The sequence below is a fragment of the Cyprinus carpio genome, chromosome A14 (genome assembly GCF_018340385.1).
Source record: "Cyprinus carpio isolate SPL01 chromosome A14, ASM1834038v1, whole genome shotgun sequence".
NCBI classification, from domain to species: domain Eukaryota; kingdom Metazoa; phylum Chordata; class Actinopteri; order Cypriniformes; family Cyprinidae; genus Cyprinus; species Cyprinus carpio.
In genome coordinates this window covers 25,772,198-25,794,102 of record NC_056585.1, presented here as the reverse complement: position 1 = coordinate 25,794,102, position 21,905 = coordinate 25,772,198, and the positions used below count along the sequence as shown (strand labels likewise).

The 21,905-nt window shown below is 38.4% G+C and overlaps 1 protein-coding gene across 2 annotated transcripts; it reads right to left on the bottom strand.

The window, feature by feature from the left end:
* Positions 1 to 6,202: 6,202 nt before the first annotated feature.
* LOC109089960 (sulfate transporter-like) lies at positions 6,203 to 18,863 on the bottom strand. Of its 2 annotated transcripts, XM_042770373.1 has the most exons (5): positions 18,524 to 18,863; positions 11,262 to 11,364; positions 9,532 to 10,137; positions 8,708 to 9,447; positions 6,203 to 8,619 (listed from the first exon to the last, which is right to left on the bottom strand). In XM_042770373.1, exons 3-5 carry the CDS (start codon positions 10,117 to 10,119, stop codon positions 7,845 to 7,847), a joined length of 2,103 nt encoding a protein of 700 aa, XP_042626307.1. In that variant the 5' UTR covers positions 10,120 to 10,137; positions 11,262 to 11,364; positions 18,524 to 18,863; the 3' UTR covers positions 6,203 to 7,844. The 2 variants fall into 2 exon arrangements, with proteins under 2 accessions (XP_042626307.1, XP_042626305.1); XM_042770371.1 differs by lacking the exon at positions 11,262 to 11,364 and having other exon boundaries at positions 18,524 to 18,856.
* Positions 18,864 to 21,905: the final 3,042 nt, after the last annotated feature.

Genomic DNA, 21,905 nt, shown 5'->3' with positions numbered 1-21,905 from the left:
TTCTATTTCCTTTCAGTTTGGCATCCTGTTCATTTCCTCACCATTGTGTGGTTTAAGTACCTAGGTCTGAGTAGAGCATATTTATGAAAGTTTAAAATATAATATATATATATATATATATATATATATATATATATATATATATATATATATATATATATATATATATATATATATATATATATATATATATTGCAACACAAGCATATTCATATTTTGAAGTTACAGTTCAAAAGGTGACCAGGGCAGTCTGCAGCACTGCGATATACTGAGCAGCATTTGATACAAAGAGCCCCTTACACATTTTTTATGCATAATTACAAAGAATACTAAAATTATGTGCTTGTATTTTGAGGAAAACCTCTCTTAAGAAAATAGATGAGGGTCTGCCATAACCCATAACAAAGAGTCTAAAGCAGATGGTGGTGTTCCTCTAAGGTGGATTATGTAGATTCAGCATTTCACAATGGGGGGTGAATAGAGATGCCAATAAACTTTGCTTATCTGAACCACCGGCTTTAGAGCTTTATTCAAATATATTTACACCAGCACTGCATTCAGAATCACAAAACATCCTTACGTTTAGTCCAAGAACCGTCATATGCTGAGCTGAATACTGCCTGAAACAAAGTGGATTTTTTCTCTTTACCTTTTTTATAGTTTATGTAGCCTTTAAGACTGCTTCTTATTGATCGGAGGAAATGAGGCACAGAGAAGAGCTTTCATATGAATAAATGTGAAATGAGCTCAAATGGAGATCGCAGATGCTTTCACTTGTGCCCAGAGGTGGGAGATCTTGGGTGCTGAACTGATGACCGATAATTAATGGCACAATTACACTTCATTAAAGCGATGAGATTTGCAGCAATTGAGAGTCCAATCAATACAGAGACAGTTCTTCAGGATTACAGCAATGAGGGCTCTGCTCACTCTCCATCCTGCCTTTTTTATATGACTTTTCATTCTCATTTTAGTCATGATTTTGGAATTATATCTACAGATAAATAGAATGTGTATATTTTAAATCCTGTTTCACCACCTTATTCACAATTACCTTATTTTCATCACAAGCTCATTTTATATTGTCCTGCAGTGTGATTTCATATTAATACAAATGTTCCATGTGGTCTCTCAATTACAAGGAAGTCATAAAAGTGGCATGCATAATAATTACAAAGAATGAGTAAAATGCTTATATATTGTTTATCACCTGTCTTTATGAGTCACCGAGTCAAGCATTCAACTGATTCGTTCAAAAATGATGAATCATTCAGAAATTAAACACCACTATACACAGGGGACATGGTTGGTTCTGCTTTGATTTTGTTTGGAAATATTTTCACTGGCAGAGCAAAAATATGCAGTTTACTCACCCTCAGGCCATACAGATGTAGATGAATCTGTTTCGTCATAGACAAAGATTTAGACTAATGTAGCATTCCATCACTTGTTCAGCAATGGATGCTCTGCAGTGAATGGGTGCCGTCAGAATGAGAGACCAAACACCTGATAAAAACATCACAATAATCCACAATACACAAATCTATCATTAATATGCTTTTAACTTCAAACCATTACTACCAGCTACAATATTAGTCCTCTTTCCATAATATTGCTTTCTCAAGCATAATTCCCATGAACGAAAGAGAGAAAGGATGCATGAAATGGATGTACAGCACCGGAACAGATAAGATAAAAAAAAATAATAATAATTGCTTCAAAAAATGTGTAGAGATTTGATTTAGATTGGCTACGCTGCCATATTTTGCAAAAGAAAAGTACAGTGTATTCACTATTTACATTAATTGTTTTTGTTATATGTGTCTAAGTGCATAATTATGTGTATGTGTGATTATTCTGGACGATATTAAAAGGAATATTTCACCCAAATAAGAAAATCTGCATTATGTCACTTACTAATGGATCCTCTGCAGTGAATGGGTGCCGTCAGAATGAGAGTTCAAACAGCTGATAAAAACATCACAATAATCCACACCACACCACTCCATCAGTTAATATCTTGTGAAATAAACAGCTGTGTGTTTGTAAGATACAAATCCATCAATTAAGACACTTTAAACCATCACTTTTGGCCAAAATACGAGTCCATAAATGAGCAATATCACAGGCTACGAGTGTGATACATTCATACAACAGTTCGACATCTTAAAGTAAAAATAACACAACCCTGTTTCAGGCTCTTTCAATATAAAAGTCTTTGCTGATCACTCACTCATAAAGACAGTCTCTTGTCGCCATCTAAAGGCGGAACAATGTAACAAAAATCACCATCGTATTGGTATCTCTACACCAATTCTACTAGGCCTAATAAATTATATTATTTATTGAACAACAATATTTAATATACCACAATAGCCATTATGTAGTTACAATTCAGTCAAAAGTAGGCAGCGCTTTGATACAGCTACAAAACTTTTACTTGTCCTCAGTGAAAACAGTTTGCTCTGGGACATATAATAGATTAATGAGATTGGCCATTAGATTTAACCAAGGCTAATCTCATCTTTAACCACTATAGAGGCATCAGAGCCAGCGGCAAATTCCAGAAGATCTGTCTGAGGTGAGGCTGCTCTCGGTGGGTTCATGCACTGACGCCCTGGAGCTCACATCTCGTCGAAGCAAATTTTCAAATAGACACTATCTTTATTAACATTTGTTATTAACACCCTTTATTTTTTATCTTTATTAACTGCATATTTTAAACTACATTGTCCACTAAAAAAAAAAAAGAAAAATAAATAAATAAATAAATAAATACAAATTAAATATATAATTTTATAAATAGGATGGATTAAATTTCTCAGTATCAGTGTCATATGTCAGAGTTTTGGTAGTTTGTTTGTTTCTTACAAACACTCAACTTTTTACTTCACCATATGTTAACTGATGGACTGGAGTGGTGTGGATTACTTGTGGATTACTGTGATGTTTTTATCAGCTGTTTGGACTCTCATTCTGACGGCACCCATTCACTGCAGAGGATCCACTGGTGAGCAAGTGGTGCAAATGTGTTCAAATGTAATTGTAATTGCTAAAATTACAACAAAAACTTGTCTGCAATGCTACTCTGCATCTTTAAACAGGTTGTGTTTATTCAGAGACCTCATCCTTGTCAGAATCCTGATGTCTCCTCTGCCATCCCAACACCTGCTAATGTCATTGAGATGCTCCATGTCTGAGACATCATTTCTCTCTGGCTGCCTTGTAGATGTGAGAAAAATAAGATACTTTTGGCAGGAGACACACTGGCCATAGAATCTGAAGGCATCATAAACTGCAAATGTGCTGGTATGCGCAGTTCTCATGCTAAACTTTCAAACACACACACAAAAAAATTACCTGTCCGTAGCTGCATAAAACACTTTCATAAAACACATTTTCATCTGCATAATACCATAAATTTGGGATTTTTTTCTTAATACTGATATGTATGCATTTTTTTATAGTTAAAGCAATGGTTCATTATTCATTAACTTTTTATTATCATTTACTCACTGTCCAAACCTGTTCTTTATGACTTACTTTCTTGTGTAAATAACATATTTTAGACATCCCTCAAAATATCTTATTTTTTTGTTTTGCAAAAGCATGTCAGTCTTACAGGTTTGGTACAAATGAGGGTGATTAAACGACCAAATCTACATTTTTAGGTGAACTATCCCATTAAAGACTAGACACATGATCTGCTGCAGAACAATGCTGCCCGCTGGTGGTAACTTCGAGTTAAAGCACCTTTTTCAAAACGCACTAAATTTTTTTTTATTTTATTTTTTTTACTATTTTATTTTTTAGTAAAATTATTTAAATTATAAAAACACTAAAAGCACAGAACAAAATATGAATTCAGCAGGTTGGCAGAGGAAGCACCTGATGTAATGGAAAATTCCATTTTGTTGATTTGTAATCAAGACAAAGACAACTTGGCTTTCTGTAAACATTAAGTTTATTTTGTATTAATTATAAGACAAATTACTTTTGTAGAAGACAATATGTCACATTGCATTAGAGATATGGGTTTCCTGCCAATATCAATGATCACAAATAATCAATATGTAGTCATATCTAGTTGCATAGATATGGGAATAACTTAAATCGTATATATAGAGATGTTTTAAGAAAACAAAGTACATCTGTAACAATTAAACAAAACCTCCAATATGATTGCAGTAATTCTAATACAAAGTGAAATGCACATAAACAGTCCAAAAACATGAACTTAAAACCATTAGAAATGTTTCACTAAATAAAGCATCACCATATATTCTTAAAGAATAAACATTCTTTATTGGCATTAATGGTTCCATGAATAAACTTTAACATCCATAGAACTTTTCCAACGCACTAAAAAGTGTTCTTCACACTAAGAAAAAAAAATGGTTCTTTTAAGAACTCCTGGTTGAAAGGTTCTTTGAGGAACCAAACAATGGTTCTTCTATGGCATCACTGTGAAAATTTCTTTTCAGAAACTTTATTTTTAATAGCATAACCACTACATATGATAAAAACTACATAAACAGTTCCTAGTTTGCCCTTAAATGCATATGCTTCTATATTTATTTATGCTAGCATTCTATCAATGATATATCTGGTAAAAGCTCCAGCATTTTAGAAAAATCATGTATTTATAACCTGTTCCGATTCAGCCAATAAGAGGACAGATTGTGTAATTTCTCCAAGCCTGGATTTGCAGTAAAGGTCGGTATCCTGTTACGTCAGACCTGTTCAACAGGTTAGACATGATGGCATTAAAATGCTCTACCTGAGCCCTCTTTATTTTCTACATGAATTGAAAGCTGAGTCAAAGAAAGACCTGACCAAACATTTTTATTTAGCTTCTTCAGCAAAGCCTTTCAAGAAAAAAGGATGCACATTTTCAAAAGATACTCTGTGGCTGCACAGCAGAGGTGGGAGTAGGTCACACATGTGCAAGTCACAAGTAAGTCTCAAGTCTTAACCTTCAAGTCTCAAGCAAGTCCAAGTCAATTTTTGTGAGAATCAAGCTGGTCAAGTCAAGTCACTGCTTTATGTCGAGCAATTCAAGTCAAGTCGTAGCTTGGGTCAAGCAAGTCACTGTCAAGTCATACAAATGTTTGAAGATTTAACTGAATTTATATATTTTAAACAACTTAAAACTACAGTAGTTATAGACTATGGTTTTTATTTGCAACAAAAAAAAAATTATATGCATTTCTACTCAAAAGGTGTCCACATACAGCCGACTTGTTAATATAATAAAGAAAAAAGAAATAAAAATTAAAACTACTGTACATAGCCTACAATGTAAATGTAACTGAAATTAGTCCACCATAAAAGAATGAAAAAAGTATTTAGGTACAGCTGTTTCAATATGCCTCAAACATTGCAGAAGTCCAGAAGTATTAAACAATTCAAGTATAAAGGTTTCTATGCCACCAAATGGCATTTTACAAACAGACATCACCTTTATGGGACATGAACACATCCTTAAGTTAGATCCTTAACAACAAGAAAAAATATTAATAATTGAATCACACAAACCTTGCACCTGTTCATAATGTAACATTATTAATCTGTGAGTGAGTGAGTGAGCGAGCGAGTGAGTTGATTTGAGTGAGTGTGATTTATTAATATTTGTCGGTTCTAAAATTGGAGATTAATTTCAGGGTATATAAGTAACCATAGTAACTTGTTCTCTGAACATAACCTATTCCAGGGTTAGTTCACTTCAACTCACGTGTGATCTATCTATCTATCTATCTATCTATCTATCTATCTATCTATCTATCTATCTGATATGTTAATGATGAAGCACTAATATACTGTAAGTAATAAATAAGGTAATACATTATTCTAATATGTTTATCATTTATTTTATTGGCATATATAACAGTTATCTGTATAAATTATAAAACACTATGACAAGGTAATGTTTAATTTATTATTATATATATTTATTACATTTTATATTATCTCACACATGAATCTGCATTTTCTATAATGTCTTATATATTTGATATGTCTTAATATTTATTTTGCATCAAACAAACAATGTAATTCATATTCTCAAGGATTCAAGATTAAACAGAAAAAAAATTATGATTGCACAGCCATCAATTAGGTGGCAATATGCACTAAGCATGTAAACGACCATTGAACAAAAGAAGAAAGAAACAGCATTGCTCACTTTTTTTTAGTGCCCGTTTCCATAGTGACTCGTTGATTCATCTCTCTGTTGAGAATGTCTTGAGTCTTAACCAGAAACATACTCTAAGTTGAATGAACTTACTCCCGGACGGGTTTTTGGAAACCTCATACCTCGAGTAAGCAAAGTTTAGGGGTTAATCAAACGAAAGTTCAGGGTTTAGCAGACGGTAAGCTAACCATGCTTTCGTCGTCTAATCAAATGCACACAAGATAAAGACAATGGCTGTGCTGTGAATTTGGCTATATTTGCATGTAAAAGAGTTCGAAGCGACAGAATATATATTTTTAACAGCCGCTTGCTGAACAGAGTAGACGCAGAGAGAGGTGTGTGCATGCTGGGAAAACAAAAATTTGCACTCGTGCGGCAATACCGGCGAGTCTGAGAAACTAAATAAGGTTTGTTCCAAGAAGTTGCTAGATTTTTCACTAGGTTCTTTTTTTTTTTTTTTTGAGGGGAAAATAGCTAAAGGGGTCTGAAAAATTAGTGACAAAGTCAATAAGTAGGCAACACTGTGTCCAAGCTTTTATGTTAGCTCTCTCTCTAAGTTGCGGTGCATTCAAAAACAAACAGATATTTAAAGAATGAAAAGTCAAGTTATTTCGAGTCAATTAACTAAAGTTCGAGTCAAGTCTCAAGTCAAGTCTTTTATGAATATTTGTCACGCATGTCTCAAGTCCTAAAATTTGCAACTTAAGTCTGGACTCGAGTCAAGTCACGTGACTCTAGTCTCCCACCTCTGCTGCACAGTCACAGTGAAAAGGCACATCGGCACACACTCTGGTGCTTCTGCGATTGAGGTAAACATATGATGACTGGGTGAAAGAGTTCAACTTGCATTCACCCTGACAACAAGCGCTCAGTGTATCCAAGCTTTATGGTCATTTAAACATGCACAAGTACCCATAAAGATGGGTAAATGTCACAAATGAGATTATACATCATATAATTCTGACTGAATGAGCAAAAACTACAGTGGAAGGAGATAAAGAGTAAACATACTGGAGCTTGTCTAGCATAAATCATTTAGATTCATGTAGAAAGATTGAGCCCTTGAGTTTAAGCTTTTTAAATTAAGCCAAACATGTTATTATTAGACACTTAAATGCTATCAAAATACATCATTTTAAGACCAGAAGAAAATTCTGATTATCATCCTGACTGGGCAAAGGTCATGGGATACACAATGTCTTGAAAGTTTGAACTTATATTTAAAGGTCCTGCAGAACACAACACATTTTCTTTTTCAATAGCAATTATGTTGTAACAGATATACACATTGATTGTCTATGCATTTTAAGAAATTTTGAAGAGAATAGTTCTCTCAAAAATGAAAACTGTCATCATTTACTCTCCCTCATGTGGTTCCAAACCTGTATGACTTTATATTTTTAGTAATGGTTTAGTTTTTTTAATGCAGTGAAAGTCAGTGGGGTCCAAAACAACACATTTTGGGCTCCATTGACTTTCATAGCATTGACAAGGTTCATAGAAAGAAACATTCTAGATATCTTCTTTTGTATTTAAAAAAGTGATACAGATTTGGAACGACATGAAAAGTAAATGCTCATATAAATCTGAACTGCCGAAACAGACAAATATTAAATGCAAAGAAAATTTTGGATCAATGCATTACAAGATATTACACAACAGTGTCACAATCACCATTTTGCGACTTCAAGCTTTTGGCATAAGAGACGGCATCACTAAGAGTGTGAAACTGTATGTCTTTGATCCCTTTCTTTGGGTCATAATAGCCTCCCCTTCGCAAAGAATCAATGACAGAGGTGTTGCATCGCGCCAAAAGCACATTGACTCCCAGCTCCTTGTAGTCCTTGCATACCTCTTTCAAAGCATTGACTCCAGCAGTGTCCAGAAACAGCACTGGACTGCAGTCAATGACCAATTTGTGCAAACTGTTGTGCTGTAGCAGATACACATTGGTGGACACATCCATCTCTTGTTTCTGGTCTTCTCCTTCTTGTTTCTGATTCCTCTGCTTGTCTAGTTTCCTGCGCCTGGCCTTCTCTTTAAGTGGATCCAGGCCCACATTGCGATACAGTGACTTCTTAAAAAGAGCTTGGTTTGCATAGTAGATGGGAGCCTCGTATCGGAAAACAGCCACCTCTGCCTGGCTCTGGAGACCTTTGTAGGACGCAAGGTCCTCAAAGAGCTCGCGGTCCCCTGCTTGGCCCAGCTGATGGACTTGGGCGGACTGGGTTCGGCCTAGCACACAGAATGCAGAGACCAGGACTCCAACTAGTAGACCTAGCTCAGTGTTCACTAGTGCTGATGTAGCCATGGTAATCAGCCAGATGATAGCGTCCAAACGGTTGACACGCCACATTTGGGGAATGTCCCCAAACTTTCGCAGTGCCCCGCGGAGGTTGACGACTATGATGACGGCCAGAACACATCTGTAGAGATTAAGAGGACACAATTAGGAGAAGTCTAGAGGAAACTGACACAATTTCAACATGAAAATGGGACAAAAGTCATACATACTTCTGCAATGAGTAGAAGGCAGGTGCTATAACAAGCAGGACGAGCAGCAGCGCAAGAGCGGTCACCAACCCCGAGATCTGAGTCTGGCAACCAGTCGACTCCTTCACAAGAGTCTTGGTCAAGGCGGCGCTGGTCGTGAAACAACGGAAGAAGGATGGAATGATATTACAGAACCCAATAGCATACATCTCCTGGTTAGGGTCCACCATATAACCATGCTTCTTGGCAAACATCTCAGACAGAGAAACAGTAATAGCGAAACCAACAATGGCGATTGAGAATGCATCAACGGCGATATTGGGTATGAGAGACCAGTTCGGAAGCTGAGGTGGCATGAAGCCTGTGGGAATGTTGCCAGCTACATTTGAGCCATAAGTTTCCTCAAACTGGCCAAAGTGGGAAGCTAGAGTAGCAGCAATAACCACAAAGAGTTCAAAGGGGATAGGGGCCTTGAGCTTGGCTTTGAAGCGGTCGTTAAGCTCTTTGGTGGGTACAAGCACAAGCAAGCAGAGCACACTGGTTATGAGGTCACAGAGGTTGGTATGACCCAGATTCTTGAAAAGACTGATCCAGGTTTTTATGAGAGAACCCCACCCTTGGACACGAGGAAGGTGAAGCCCCAGTAAGTACTTTATCTGGGATGTGAGGATGGTAAGAGAGGCACCAGTTGCGAAACCACTCAACAGAGAGTCCGAGAGGTAGACGGAGACAAAGCCAACCTGTAGGAGACCCATCAACACCTGCAACCCAAGCAGAGCAATTAATACATTTAGATATTTCAAAAATTCTGATAGAAAATTACGAAACTTGATAAACGGACCAACCTGGTAGACCCCTGCTGTGAAAGTTAGTGTTGCTGCCACCATGATTGCATAGCAGCTTCGGTCACAAATTGGACCAGTGCTGTTGTCCACATTTCCCAAGGTAGTCTGATTGGTGTCTGATGGATATCCTGCCAGAGTAAGTTCCCTGTCCACAACCTGTCCCACCAAAAGACACAATACCCCAAATATACCAACAGAGATGTGCCTGGAGGTGCCGAGTAGTGTGTAGATAATGCTGGCAAAGAAAGATGTATAGAGCCCATAAATAGGGTCTTGTTCTGCCAGCAAAGAATAGGCGATGGACTGAGGAACCAAGAGGATGCCCACGATAAGGCCAGACATGGCATCCCCAATGATCCAGTCTTTGAATTGATATCTTGGCAGCCATTTTATGATTGGGATAGAATCTATGAGCAGGGCTTTGACTCGAGCAGAACTGCAGGAACACTTTTTTCCCACCTTCTTTTTCAACACTTCCTTCCAGGGCACTTTCTCTTTTACACGCTCCTCTAAAAGGAAAGGAACATCTGGCCCCTTCTTAGCATCATCTTCTGCTGAAACACTGTCACAGACTTCTTCAATTGGCATAATGTCCAGAAAATCTCACTGAAACAGGACAGAAAAGCACATTGATTAACTGGGCTTAGAATAAAGGAGTTTGGTTTACACAGAAAAAGAAAGAGAAAAGGGTGTTTCTTGGTTTTTGGTAATCTTAAAGATGATTATTTAAGACTATTTAAGACAGACACACAAAGTAAGTAGCAGAAAGTTATAGATGCATACTGCAGTAGACCAAAAATAAAAAATATATTTATAATATATGATAATTATGCAACACCAAGATGCTTCCCCAAAAATCAGCACGATTGAAATGTGACACTGATTTTATACAATGGTAGTTCAATAAACAAGAAAAGCGATTAGCTTTATCTCCGAGAAAGAGATTAGAAGAAATCAATCTATCAATGTCACTATCAGCAGACTTTATTATACAACCACTATTACAGAATTTACTAAGACCTCAATTAATTAATAAAATCCAACTTCTCCCTCAGAGAAAACAGATGACAAATATTATCATTCATTATGACTGTAGGAACAAATGTAAGAAGCATCTGGCACAGTCCTGCTACTTTGCCAACTATGGAATTTAGAGATCTGCTGCATGATTTGGTTCATGTTACAGAAAAAGAAATACTTATAAGTAAGACATGAGGATCATAAAGTATTAATGATTAAAAAAAGCAGTAAAATTTGTACTTTAGGTGAATTATCAACTACTTAGAAGTACATAAATGACAACATAGTACATAAACTGAATGCATTAACTACTGAGCAGGAGTGGGCTGTTTGCAATTACTGCAAAATGATCTAATAAACATAAGTGAGTATGGGAGACTAAATCACTGACCCACACCTGAATGGTAGTGTAAAAAAAATCTAACTGTTTAGTAATGTGTGAAGTTGGTGATGCTGTTTGTGGAGAGGATTAAACATTTTCTGCTGAGATCTTGAGAGATTTAATGTCTTCTTTTATTTCAGTTGATTTAATCAAAGGCTGTGGCTGAAGTCATTTGTAGTTCTTGTTTCTCTTTTCTTCCGTGATTCTGCATGGAAAATGCTGTTGCCTCCCTCCAGCACTATAATCAACCTTCCCCAGCTGTTCAAATTACATCTCATCCCACAGAGTTTTCCAGGCAAACATCTCGGAGTCAGTTTTAGTTTCTTACCTGATAATGTGGCTCGACTAACTGGTTAAAAAAAGGACAAGAGATGCTGGCACTGGTCACACACACCTTGACACACATTCCAACTGAATGTAACCTGTGGGACCTGCAATGACAATCACCTCATCACTTCATAAACTCAGTGAGAATCCAGTCAGTGGAAACTTGTCTTGTCAGCACAGCTAATGGGGTTTTGTACTTGACTTAAAAAGGATGAAGACAGGTACTATTAAAGGTCAACAAAGTGATTCTGAATAATGGAGAGCATGCCTAAAGACTTATGATTCATGCCTCAGAATGAACAATTTTCCTTCTATTCTTTCTTGTAGTAAACCTTACTACATTTGAATTACAACTGGTTGAGGCGGCCAAGTATGGACCAGATTCCAGTCAGAGAATCAGGAGAGCAGCAGAAGTCTTTAGATTGAGACATTTATTTTACTCCAATATATGCATCTGCATATGCCTCTGGTATGAAATTAGATGTGTTTGTGTTATATGAATATTTGTAAATAATCCCCCACCTTTTCTCTTGACGGCGCCCGATTTTGACTGTGAATGGGCCAAAGCAGTCTATGCCAGTAGAATAGAAAGGTGGCTTATACAGATTTAACCTGCAGGGGGTAGATCTGCCAGACATGGGGTTTGAGGCTTGGCCCGCCAGTAATGACAGTCTCGACAGATGTGCTGGTGTTCACAAACTGTTTCTCGGCCTCAAAGTACCCAATACTGGCGGTGCAGTTCTGCTATTCTGCTAAAACCCTTTCTGAGCCAGGTTGAAGGAGTCGTTGATCTGTCTCCTTAATTAACAGCTAAGTGATTTGATGGCTAGGGTCTAATACAATTGGGTGTATGGCCTCTAGTTCGAGGTCACTAGCACGCAGTAGCCATCCGCCCACTCTAATGAGACCAGTGGCATTATCATATTCAGGGGGAAGTTAGCCTAAGCGACTGTTTTGTGGAACAGGATGTCCGGCCTTTAAATGTCTAACCTCAACAGGAAAGGAGTCCATTTGAGCCTGTGCCAGAAGTAGCTTTTCTGTTTCAATATATTCAGAAGCCTCCATAGGAGAGTCAGTGTCGGTGGTAGCTGCTCCATGCAGGGATGTAACAGTGGCCTCGATGAGCTCTTGCCTTGTGTGGAATTGGCTTGGATCTGGAAGAGAACTGCTAAGTACTGAAACAGTTCCAATAAAGGGCGATTTCTTTAATTCATTGCAGTCAGGCTCTCCTTCAGTTTTGGGCATTGATGGCCATTGGTCAGGTGACTGAATCAGGAAGGCTGGACCTGAGCTCCACTGATGAGGGCCTGTTAGCTCGTTCAGTCTAAGACCTTGTGTGATGTGGTTGACTGGGTTGTGACTCAAATCCACATACCTCCATTCAGACATTTCTGTTAAAGTCTACATCTCTGCCACTCGTGTCCCTACAAACACTTTGTAGCGGTATGATTCAGATGTCAACCAGTACAACACAGTGGTAGAGTCAGACCAGAAAGTGACATTGTGGACAGCACACAGCTCCAAACGAGGTATAGACAGGCATTTACAAGGTGCTACTCTAGACCTGGCCAAGACAAAGGTAAGAATAACTTGTCCTTGATCATCTGTGGTGCGTAGGTACAGTATGCCACTGAACCGTAGGCCCTTTCCGATGCATCACTAAAGACATGAAGCTCTTGGATGGCCGATGGGTTTTCAGCAGAGGCTGGGGTGTATGCTCGAGGGAACTGCAGCTTGGTAAGAGTTGGGAGTTCTCCTACCCTGGTAAGCCAACTTTCTCTTATACGTAACAGCTCTATGGGGTCATCCCAACCACGGTTGTGCTTCCAGAGGTCTTGGATAATAACTTTAGCCCTGGTCGTGAACGGGATAATGAACCCCAAAGGGTCATACTGACTCACCAAAGTTTTATATATATATATTCCTCATGGTAGGCTCAACAGTCTCCACAGAACGCAAGATGTACCCCAGAGTGTCATTGATGCAATCCCACTGCAGACCAAGAGTGAGTTCCTGAAGGTCCGTACTGCTTTGTGTTAACCAGTGTTCACTATTTGTGGACCTGGCCTCTGGAGGTAGGTGTTGGGTTACCAATGGCACATTGCATGCCCACTGTCTAATCTCGAAGCCCCCTTCAGAAAGGAGCTGGCGCAGCCCACCCACTATCGCTTTAGCCTCACTTGTCGTTGGTACACTGTAAAGGCAGTTGTCGACATAGAATGAATGTTCCACAATATCAACTAAGTCAGCCATATCATATTTGTGCCCTTGGACATGTTGTTGGAGGGCATGAATGGCACAACAGGGGCTGCATGTAGTGCGAAACGTAAGCACCTGCCACTCCTATATCTCAGGTTCTGCTTCCCTGCACATGTATCTCCAAAGGAAACACAGTACAGATTTGTCCCCAGGCAGCAAGCGGGCTTGGTGGAACATACCTTTGACAGTGTGCTGGCGGAATCTCAGGAGGACACCTAGTAAGGATGGTCCCAAAGTTGGCCCTGGCAGCAGCTGATCATTCAAAGACTGTCCTTGATGTTGAAGAAGCAGTTGAAGACAATTCTGTCTTTACCATTGTGTTGCACCATGTGGTGCGGAATGAACGAAGACTCTGTACTTTGGTCCGCTTTCTCTGCACTTATCTTAGCCACATAACCAGGTGACTCCAACTTACGGATCTCACTGCAGTATACTTTAGCCTTCTCTGGATCCCGTGTCAGTCTGTGCTCAATGCGGCGTAAACTGGGGAGAACCTCTGTTTTATCTGCATGCAGTAAGCTTAGAGGGGTTCTTCTCAGCAATGGGGTGGCATATCGTTGTACACGGTCCACCGTCACTTTGATAGTGGCATTTTGAAGAAAGGTGTAAGCCTCTTTGTCCTGTTTGGAACTGGTAACCATCTTAGTATTGTATGGAAAGGTGTCAACTTGCCAGAGTCTTTCCACATGATGGATCAGGTCATCACGGGTTGGAACTGTCATAATGTGGAGGCACTGCTGATTTCCCCTTGAGGGCTGCATGGGACTCATTGGGCCTTGGAGAGACCATCCGAGTTGTGTATGCATGGGTCCCCCTACTGGGCCATTGCACATGGGCTGAGCAGGTGCCAGGAGATGTGGCACGTCAGACCCAATAAGAAGCAGTAGTTTCAATCTGTCCATAGGAGGCAGTGGCAGGTCCTGCAGGTGTCGATAAGCCTTCTGGAGAGCAGCCATTGGGTAGTTGTGTTCTGCTAGACACAGACCGGTAGCAGTGAATGCATTGTGTATAGCAAACTTCCTCTTAGGCTTGGATACTGAAGACACCTCAAAAGATACAGATGATCCTGCGAGTTCAGTGTGACACTGGTGAATTGTATGCAAGGGGAGCAATTCAGGGGTACCAAATAATTTAAGCTGCTGCACTACTGGCTGAAGCACTACTGTTCTCTCTGACCCGTCATCAAGAACTGCATGAGTTTCCATAGTTTGCTGACCACTTTGTAGAAGAACTTTAACCATTTTCAGCATGCCCTTGGGTGAATGGTTAGAACGATCAAGGTAAATCCTGGTAGGTGGCAAACTGACCATGAGAACAGCCCTGGAAGTGTCATCAACAGAATCATGCAGAACTGTAAGATGTAACTCTTTACAGACACCACATGTACGCTTGAGGTTGCAGACCTCCACTGCATGAGTTTGGCCACACCTCCGGCAGTGCTTTCCCTCTTTAATCCAAGTGATAATTTGAGCTGTAGTTAGTTTCTTAAACTGGTCACAGGCATTGAGGTAATGATCCCTGCTATCAAAATGAGGACAATATGGCCTGGGCTTTGGCTTTGAGCTAGATTTCTATGCTGCAGCATCAGAACCTTTCGTGCCTCTCTCACTGGTCAACAGAACAGGTGTAAATCGCTCCTTTGGACAAGTAGATGTTGTAGGTCTACCATAGGACTTGGGTGAGTCGCTCTGAAACAAGGCTGCAGCTCGCCAGGAAATGCGTTTCGCCTGGGACTTAATCTCAAACCAAGTAGCCAGATCGGGGAGTGTATAGGTTTTGGAGAATACCCTTGCTCAGGCAGTATTCAACAAAGCTATCACGATAGGCAGGTGGCAACTTGCTGAGCAGACGATCCACATGAGAGCCACACATGAGCTTGTAACCATTCTGACCTTCAAGAGTCCTCAACATGCCTACCAATGATTGTACCAATAAGGCAAAGGAGTCAAAGGCATTAGCATCGCCCAGTCTAAGTGGTGCACTGTTCATAATGGCACCCAGCTCGGACTGCGCTAGTTGTCTTGGCTGCCCATACTTGTCCTGAAGTGCTCGTATTTGGTGCCCATACTTGTCCGAATGATACATGTAGGCTTTAGCTAGCTGCTGAGCACTGGGAAGCTTCAAATGGCTTAACAGGACGTGGTATTTGTACTGCTCACTGAGATGTGATTACTTAAATTGTCTAATGCCAATTTTAACAGGGCAAAGTCACTTTCATTACCACTTTTAAACACTGGTAGCTCAGGTTGTGGGATGCCATAAGCTGAGGCATACAGTAGCTCTGTACCAGGGTATGCAGAATGTGTGTGGGGGAGGTGCAGGAATGAGGGTGGCTGAGCAAAGCTAGCATTAGGTGGCATAGCTGATGCCTGTTGGCTTGTAACTGGAGGTTGCAGATGATGTGCATGTGTGCTCACTGGAGGGATCAATGGTTGATGTATTACATATGGACTTGTAGGCAACAGTGTGGCAGTAGTAGGCTGCTGTGGCACCTGAAGTATGCTCATACTCATGGAGTGCGCAGCAGTGGACATAACTGTGGCTAATGAGGAAGGCTGAGGTACCACATACGATGTTGATATCACCGTGCGTAACGGCGCAGTTATAGGGGCAGTCTGAGATACTGTAGAGACTGGTGATGAAACTGCTTGTGGCAAGCGAGAGCTGGTACCTCTGTGAGACCTTTCCTCGAGCTGCTCCTACAGTGACTGGGACAGGGGGTAGAAACTTTAGGAGGATGGTCCTCTGCGGGCCGGTAGCATAATCATCCAGGTGAAGCGGAAGATTTGTCCTGCGGCGAGGTCTGTCCATTGTCTCTGTGTCACTTACTGTTGGGTCCATACTGGTTTGATGTTGCTCTCAATCCGGCTCGAAGGACCAAACTAATGTAGTAAACCTTACTACATTTGAATTACAACTGGTTGAGGCAGCCAAGTATGGACCAGATTTCGGTCAGAGAATCAGGAGAGCAGGAGAAGTCTTTAGATTGAGACATTTATTTCACTCCAATATATGCATCTGCATATGCCTCTGGTATGAAATTAGATGCGTTTTGTATTATATGAACACATTACAGAAAACATAGCAGCAGCATAAACAAAGACGGACAGTGGTCTTCACTGGCAGGTAACACTAATAAACGTGCCTCTAGGAAACATGAAATGAACTTTAGTTCCTAGTTCCTAAAATAGGCTTTCTTCCATTTCTCCAGCCTGTCACCCTCATAAAGTGTCTTCAAGACTCAAGAAGCACTTACTGACAGAACATACCTGGTCCAAACCTCACACACAGGCCAACTATTTCACAATCCAATTCATGTTGAGATCATACTACAATAAATGGATCACAAAATGCACAAGAAAAATCTAGCTAATCCATGAGAGAAAGCAAAATTATCATCTGAGTGATTAGGATTGATCTGTTCAACAGTCATTTTGCCTCCTGTTTTAAAGACCTGTTCACACCAACACAAATATTAGGTACAAAAATTCAGTCAGATTTTAGCATTTGATTTTTCAATGCATAAATGAACAGTAGAAAACCTAATGAAAATGGTCCCAGAAGTATTTCTTTCCATTCTTTTTTTTCTATCTTTGATAAAAAGCTTTATAAGTCATGAACCAAAGAAGCTCTTTTGGTGCAATTTGCTCACTGTGACTCTCTGATTGGTGGGATTTTCTATAAGGCATCATGGGTAATGTAGTTTTTCAGCATAAATTCAGCTGTTGTGATTATTTAAAAATAAGTTGAAATAATACGAACTGAAGGCTTCAGTAAAAGCATATACCATCGATTACCAACCTTGGAACTCACAGGTCTGTCTTTAAAGGTTTATAAGTTATCATTAAAAATCAATTTTGATTTGGCGAAAATTACTTCCAGAACCTGACTGATGCACTCCATTTAGAGGGAGAGAGAGAGAGAGAGAGAGAGACGAAATAAATGCATTAACAGCCATTCATTCAAATTAAAAAGTTTCTCGCACTGAATTTTCACGCCGAATATTCGTCTAGGTTTGAACAGGATTTAAGACAGACTTAATGCAATTAGGGAAAAAGCATCATGTGACAGCATAACAGTAGCAAATTTGGCAAAATGGGACCTCATGCTTTATTTTGTGATTTGTTGAAGTGTCCTTTTGGTTGGTACTTTGTGGTCCAGTTGAGCAATTGCGTCACTGTTGTATTTTTGGTTGGTTATTTGTGGTCAAGTTGAGGATTTTCGTGAATTTAAAGTAAGTGATACAATGTACAGTCATAGATCAGTCCATTTCATTTCACTTAAGAGACTTCAGAGTCAGAGAGAAGAAGGTTGTCCGCATCACCTTTACATTACGAATCCATAAATAAAATAAATAGAAAACTACATTTACTAATCAAACGGTGTGGATTAGTGATGCTGACATGGTCACTTTATACACCCTTGATCTTATCTGCAAAGATGCCTTAAAATTCCGATGACGTAATTGAATGATCAAAGCGAAGTTTTGTTTACTAAACAGAAAAGACTCAGAAGTGCAGAAATCGCATTTTGAAACTTGCTTTTAGTTAAATAATCCTGTGGTGTGGAAAAATAAAAACGGCAACATTAACAAAAAAACACAAATAGCGTGAATTGTTGACAAGATGATGATGCAAACTTTATATACTGTTTACTGCCGCTGCCTTTTTGTGTCGCTCATGTTAATGTTAGACATTTCAACCAAATATAACCTACCAAACATTCATAAATCAACATAAATAGATTAATACAGCATGAAGGCTAATTTTATCAATTCCACAATAACAAGATTCAGCAAATTTCAACCAGCTTAACTTCAAACTTAAACTCGTTTAATTTTCTTAACTCTTTGAAAGAACAGGGCGGTATAATGTAACAGTGGTTTGTTTCTTGCAGTGCTCTGACTTCATGAATGGCACTATTGAAAACAAAACTGCAACGTGTACAACTGCCTCAATGTATCACCTGACGGAAAGCTGCAAATATTCAGAGTTGAAAACTCACCTCAGACCGGCTGCGCGATGAGATCGTCTCATTTAATCATCCGGAGGACACTGAATCACTCTAGTGTTTCACCTCAGTACATGTAGCTACAGACAAATACTTAAAGTTCAGGATCTATTCCGTGACATATGAAGACACGCTAAAGTTTGTAACATCACGTGGACAGCGAAAAACACATTACGACTGGTCACGTGATTGCTCTTTCTTGGTTGGGTTCAAAACCTATAACACTGCCTTCTCTGAAAAGGCTACACAAAGTTTTCGGAGATCGACCGCACAACCCCTCCAAGTTTCGTCACAGTCCCTATGTCCGGGTTGTAAAAATACTACGGCGAGGGCTTGACTCATGAATATTAATCTTGTGCGCTCAAGTAGAACGACCTGATTGGCCACAAGCATTCATAAGACAAGCAGCGAATAATACTGTGCTGAAGACGTGGCTCATGAATATTAACAAGACCAATCGACGCTACTGGAAGGCTTCTAAGTGACGTCAGCGTTGCCTAATTAATAGTCATAAGTTAAACCTTCGCAATAGTATGATTCATACACTTAATTTATTGTCATCCGAGTCTGAATAAGGCAAACATTATTACTCACAATGACTCTTAACTCTATTGAGATCGTTTTTTTTTTTTTTAACACTTCAGAAGTAATTTTAGCTGCATGACTGGGTTTCTTTTACAAAAAAATAAAAAATAATAAAAAAAAACTCACCAGATGAGGATAATAAAGTATTACTGATTATATTGAACAAAATGTACTTTGGTTTTATTGCAAACTACTTAATGCATAAACAGTGTCCCAGTAATGTACAATATGTCAAGAAAATCTTTGATGTCAGGGTAACACTAAGTTTAGACATTAGCAAACATTCAGTTCAGCAGATCAAAGCTTTCAGCTAGCTGACTTTACTCGTAAAGCTGATTTGATTTATCATAAATATCTGATTAAATGCCATCAACCAACACTGAAATGAGCCTGACAATGCACAAATTATCAAAACATCTCTATTATTTAACTTGTATTTATATAACAGTAAATAATTATTGACAAGATTATTTTCATTACTTAATTTTTTATTTTGGTGTGAAATATGAACCAAATGAGATTCACCATGATTGCTCAAATTTGGAAGTTTTTACATTTTCCTAAACAGATTTGTTGAGTATGTAAAAATGTGTTAAATTAGAAATGGTTAAATAAAACCCTGGGTCAAATAATAAATAAACAACAACAAGTTCTTTACCGAGGACACTGGTCTTAATCCATATGACCTTCAAATTCTACACAGGCTTGACGAAATGCAGCCACACTCCCCTGCGAAGAAACAAAGAGTACAGTGTGTGTATGAAAGAACACAGGGAGGGCTTTGATAGAGTATTTTTGTGTAATATTTCCATTCCTCAGCATTCCAGTGACAATAATTTAAATACTGTTTTCATTAACATCATTCATTCCCAAAACTGCATCCATCAGTGTATCTATATAACAGAAATGTAGGATTTCAGTAATGAATAACATTAGAGTTGTGTTTTTAACTGTGAATCTGTATGCCGGTTTTAAATGGAGCTTTATCCTTCGGCAGATATGATGACTCAGCTGTACACGTTTGCAGTTTTGCAGTAGTGTTTTCAATAGTGCCATTCATAAAGTCAGAGATGCTGCATCTCAGTCAACATGGCTTTGAAATTGCCTTGAAATGACTTTTTTTTGAAAAAAAAGTTCCTAGCAGCTTCATTAAATTAGAGGTGCACAGTTAGTATTTAAACATGTTTAATACAGACATTGATACTTGTTATTAAACCCATGACCGTGGCATTGCTAACGTCTTGCCTGCTACAGGAACTATAGCTGAGCTACAGGAACTATAAGAACACACTCTTGTCAATAAACCATATATTCAGTGACGTTACGAAAGAGCTGCTATTGACAGAAGCACAGCAGACTCACCAATGACAAACATGCTAAAGCTTCAGGAACACAGTTCATACAACAGCTCTTCAATGACTATTGCTACAACATTTAAGATAAATGGAAAGCATGTCATATAGATAACAAGTGGTGAAAAAAGGCCCACAACATCATGTTAAAACAGTCAAATCACAGACAGTCAAGCTGAAATCTAAATTCAGGTAAATGCCTAATCTTCTTGAAAGCAAAGCCCTTACTTAACTCTTTGTAATGAAGTTTGTGTATACATTATGCTCTGTTATCACACAGTCTAGTCTGTTTTCGTTCCCTGAATCCTCTTTTTAATTAGCCCTAAAACAAAATTTTGTTTCAAACAAACTTTCCTGTGGTACGTTCATACCTGAGCCCATAGTAGAGCCGCTGTACAATACAAATGTAAACCTTTTTAGACAATTGCAATTCAAATCTGATGCCGTTGGTGAAGAAACATATTATATTATATTATATTATATTATATTGTATTATATTATATGTGCAAGCCAAAGATGAAAAATGCATGCTGTGAAGCATGACTATGGCAGACGTGGAGAGGGTGCGGGGGTTAAAGGTTGTAACTGTATAGAAGCATACAGTATTGCACATGAGGGTTATGAAATCAGAAAGAGTTAAGTGTAAGTATAACAAGAAGGAGCTAATAATGTATCATACAGAAGTAGAGAAAGCTGTTGAAATGAGGACCAAATGAAAGGGAAAGGAGACTAAGGTCAGAAACATACTGCACAAAAGTATGTAAACATGAATGCTTGACCAATGCACTGCAAGTGGTGATAACAAACCGCAATACTCAAGAGATAAAGTTACCTCCAAACATCTGTCATGACATGTTGTAGCAAAAAGTATGCATAACATTGAGCTTGTTTCACTAGAAGTGTTTGTTTACATAGCAGGGGCCTTCAGTCTATGGACCAAGGACCCCTCGGTGGACAGAGACTGAGTTGCTGTTACATATGAAACTGAGTACTGTAAGCCTGGCCTATGTAAATTTAAATTTTATTATATGGTTTTAAGAAATAATAAGTTTGGATGAAGCTTTGACAATGTAAAATATAAAGCATCTTGTAACTTTTGGTTGAAGTTAACAAAAATTTATATAATTTTAAAAAAAAAAAATATATATATATATATATATATAAATAAAAAAAAAAAAACTAACATACAGTATATATATATATATATATATATATATATATATATATATATATATATATATATATATATATATATATATATATATATATATATATATATATATAGTCCTTTTTTATTCAAATGCACATTTCTTTTAGAAATTTATAGATTTATATACTCGGAACTCATGCAAACCAAAAATATGTAGATCCCTATCATTTTACCTTCAGTGAAGATTGAAGACCTCACTCTCATCACATGGAAGAGCTAACTCTGCTCT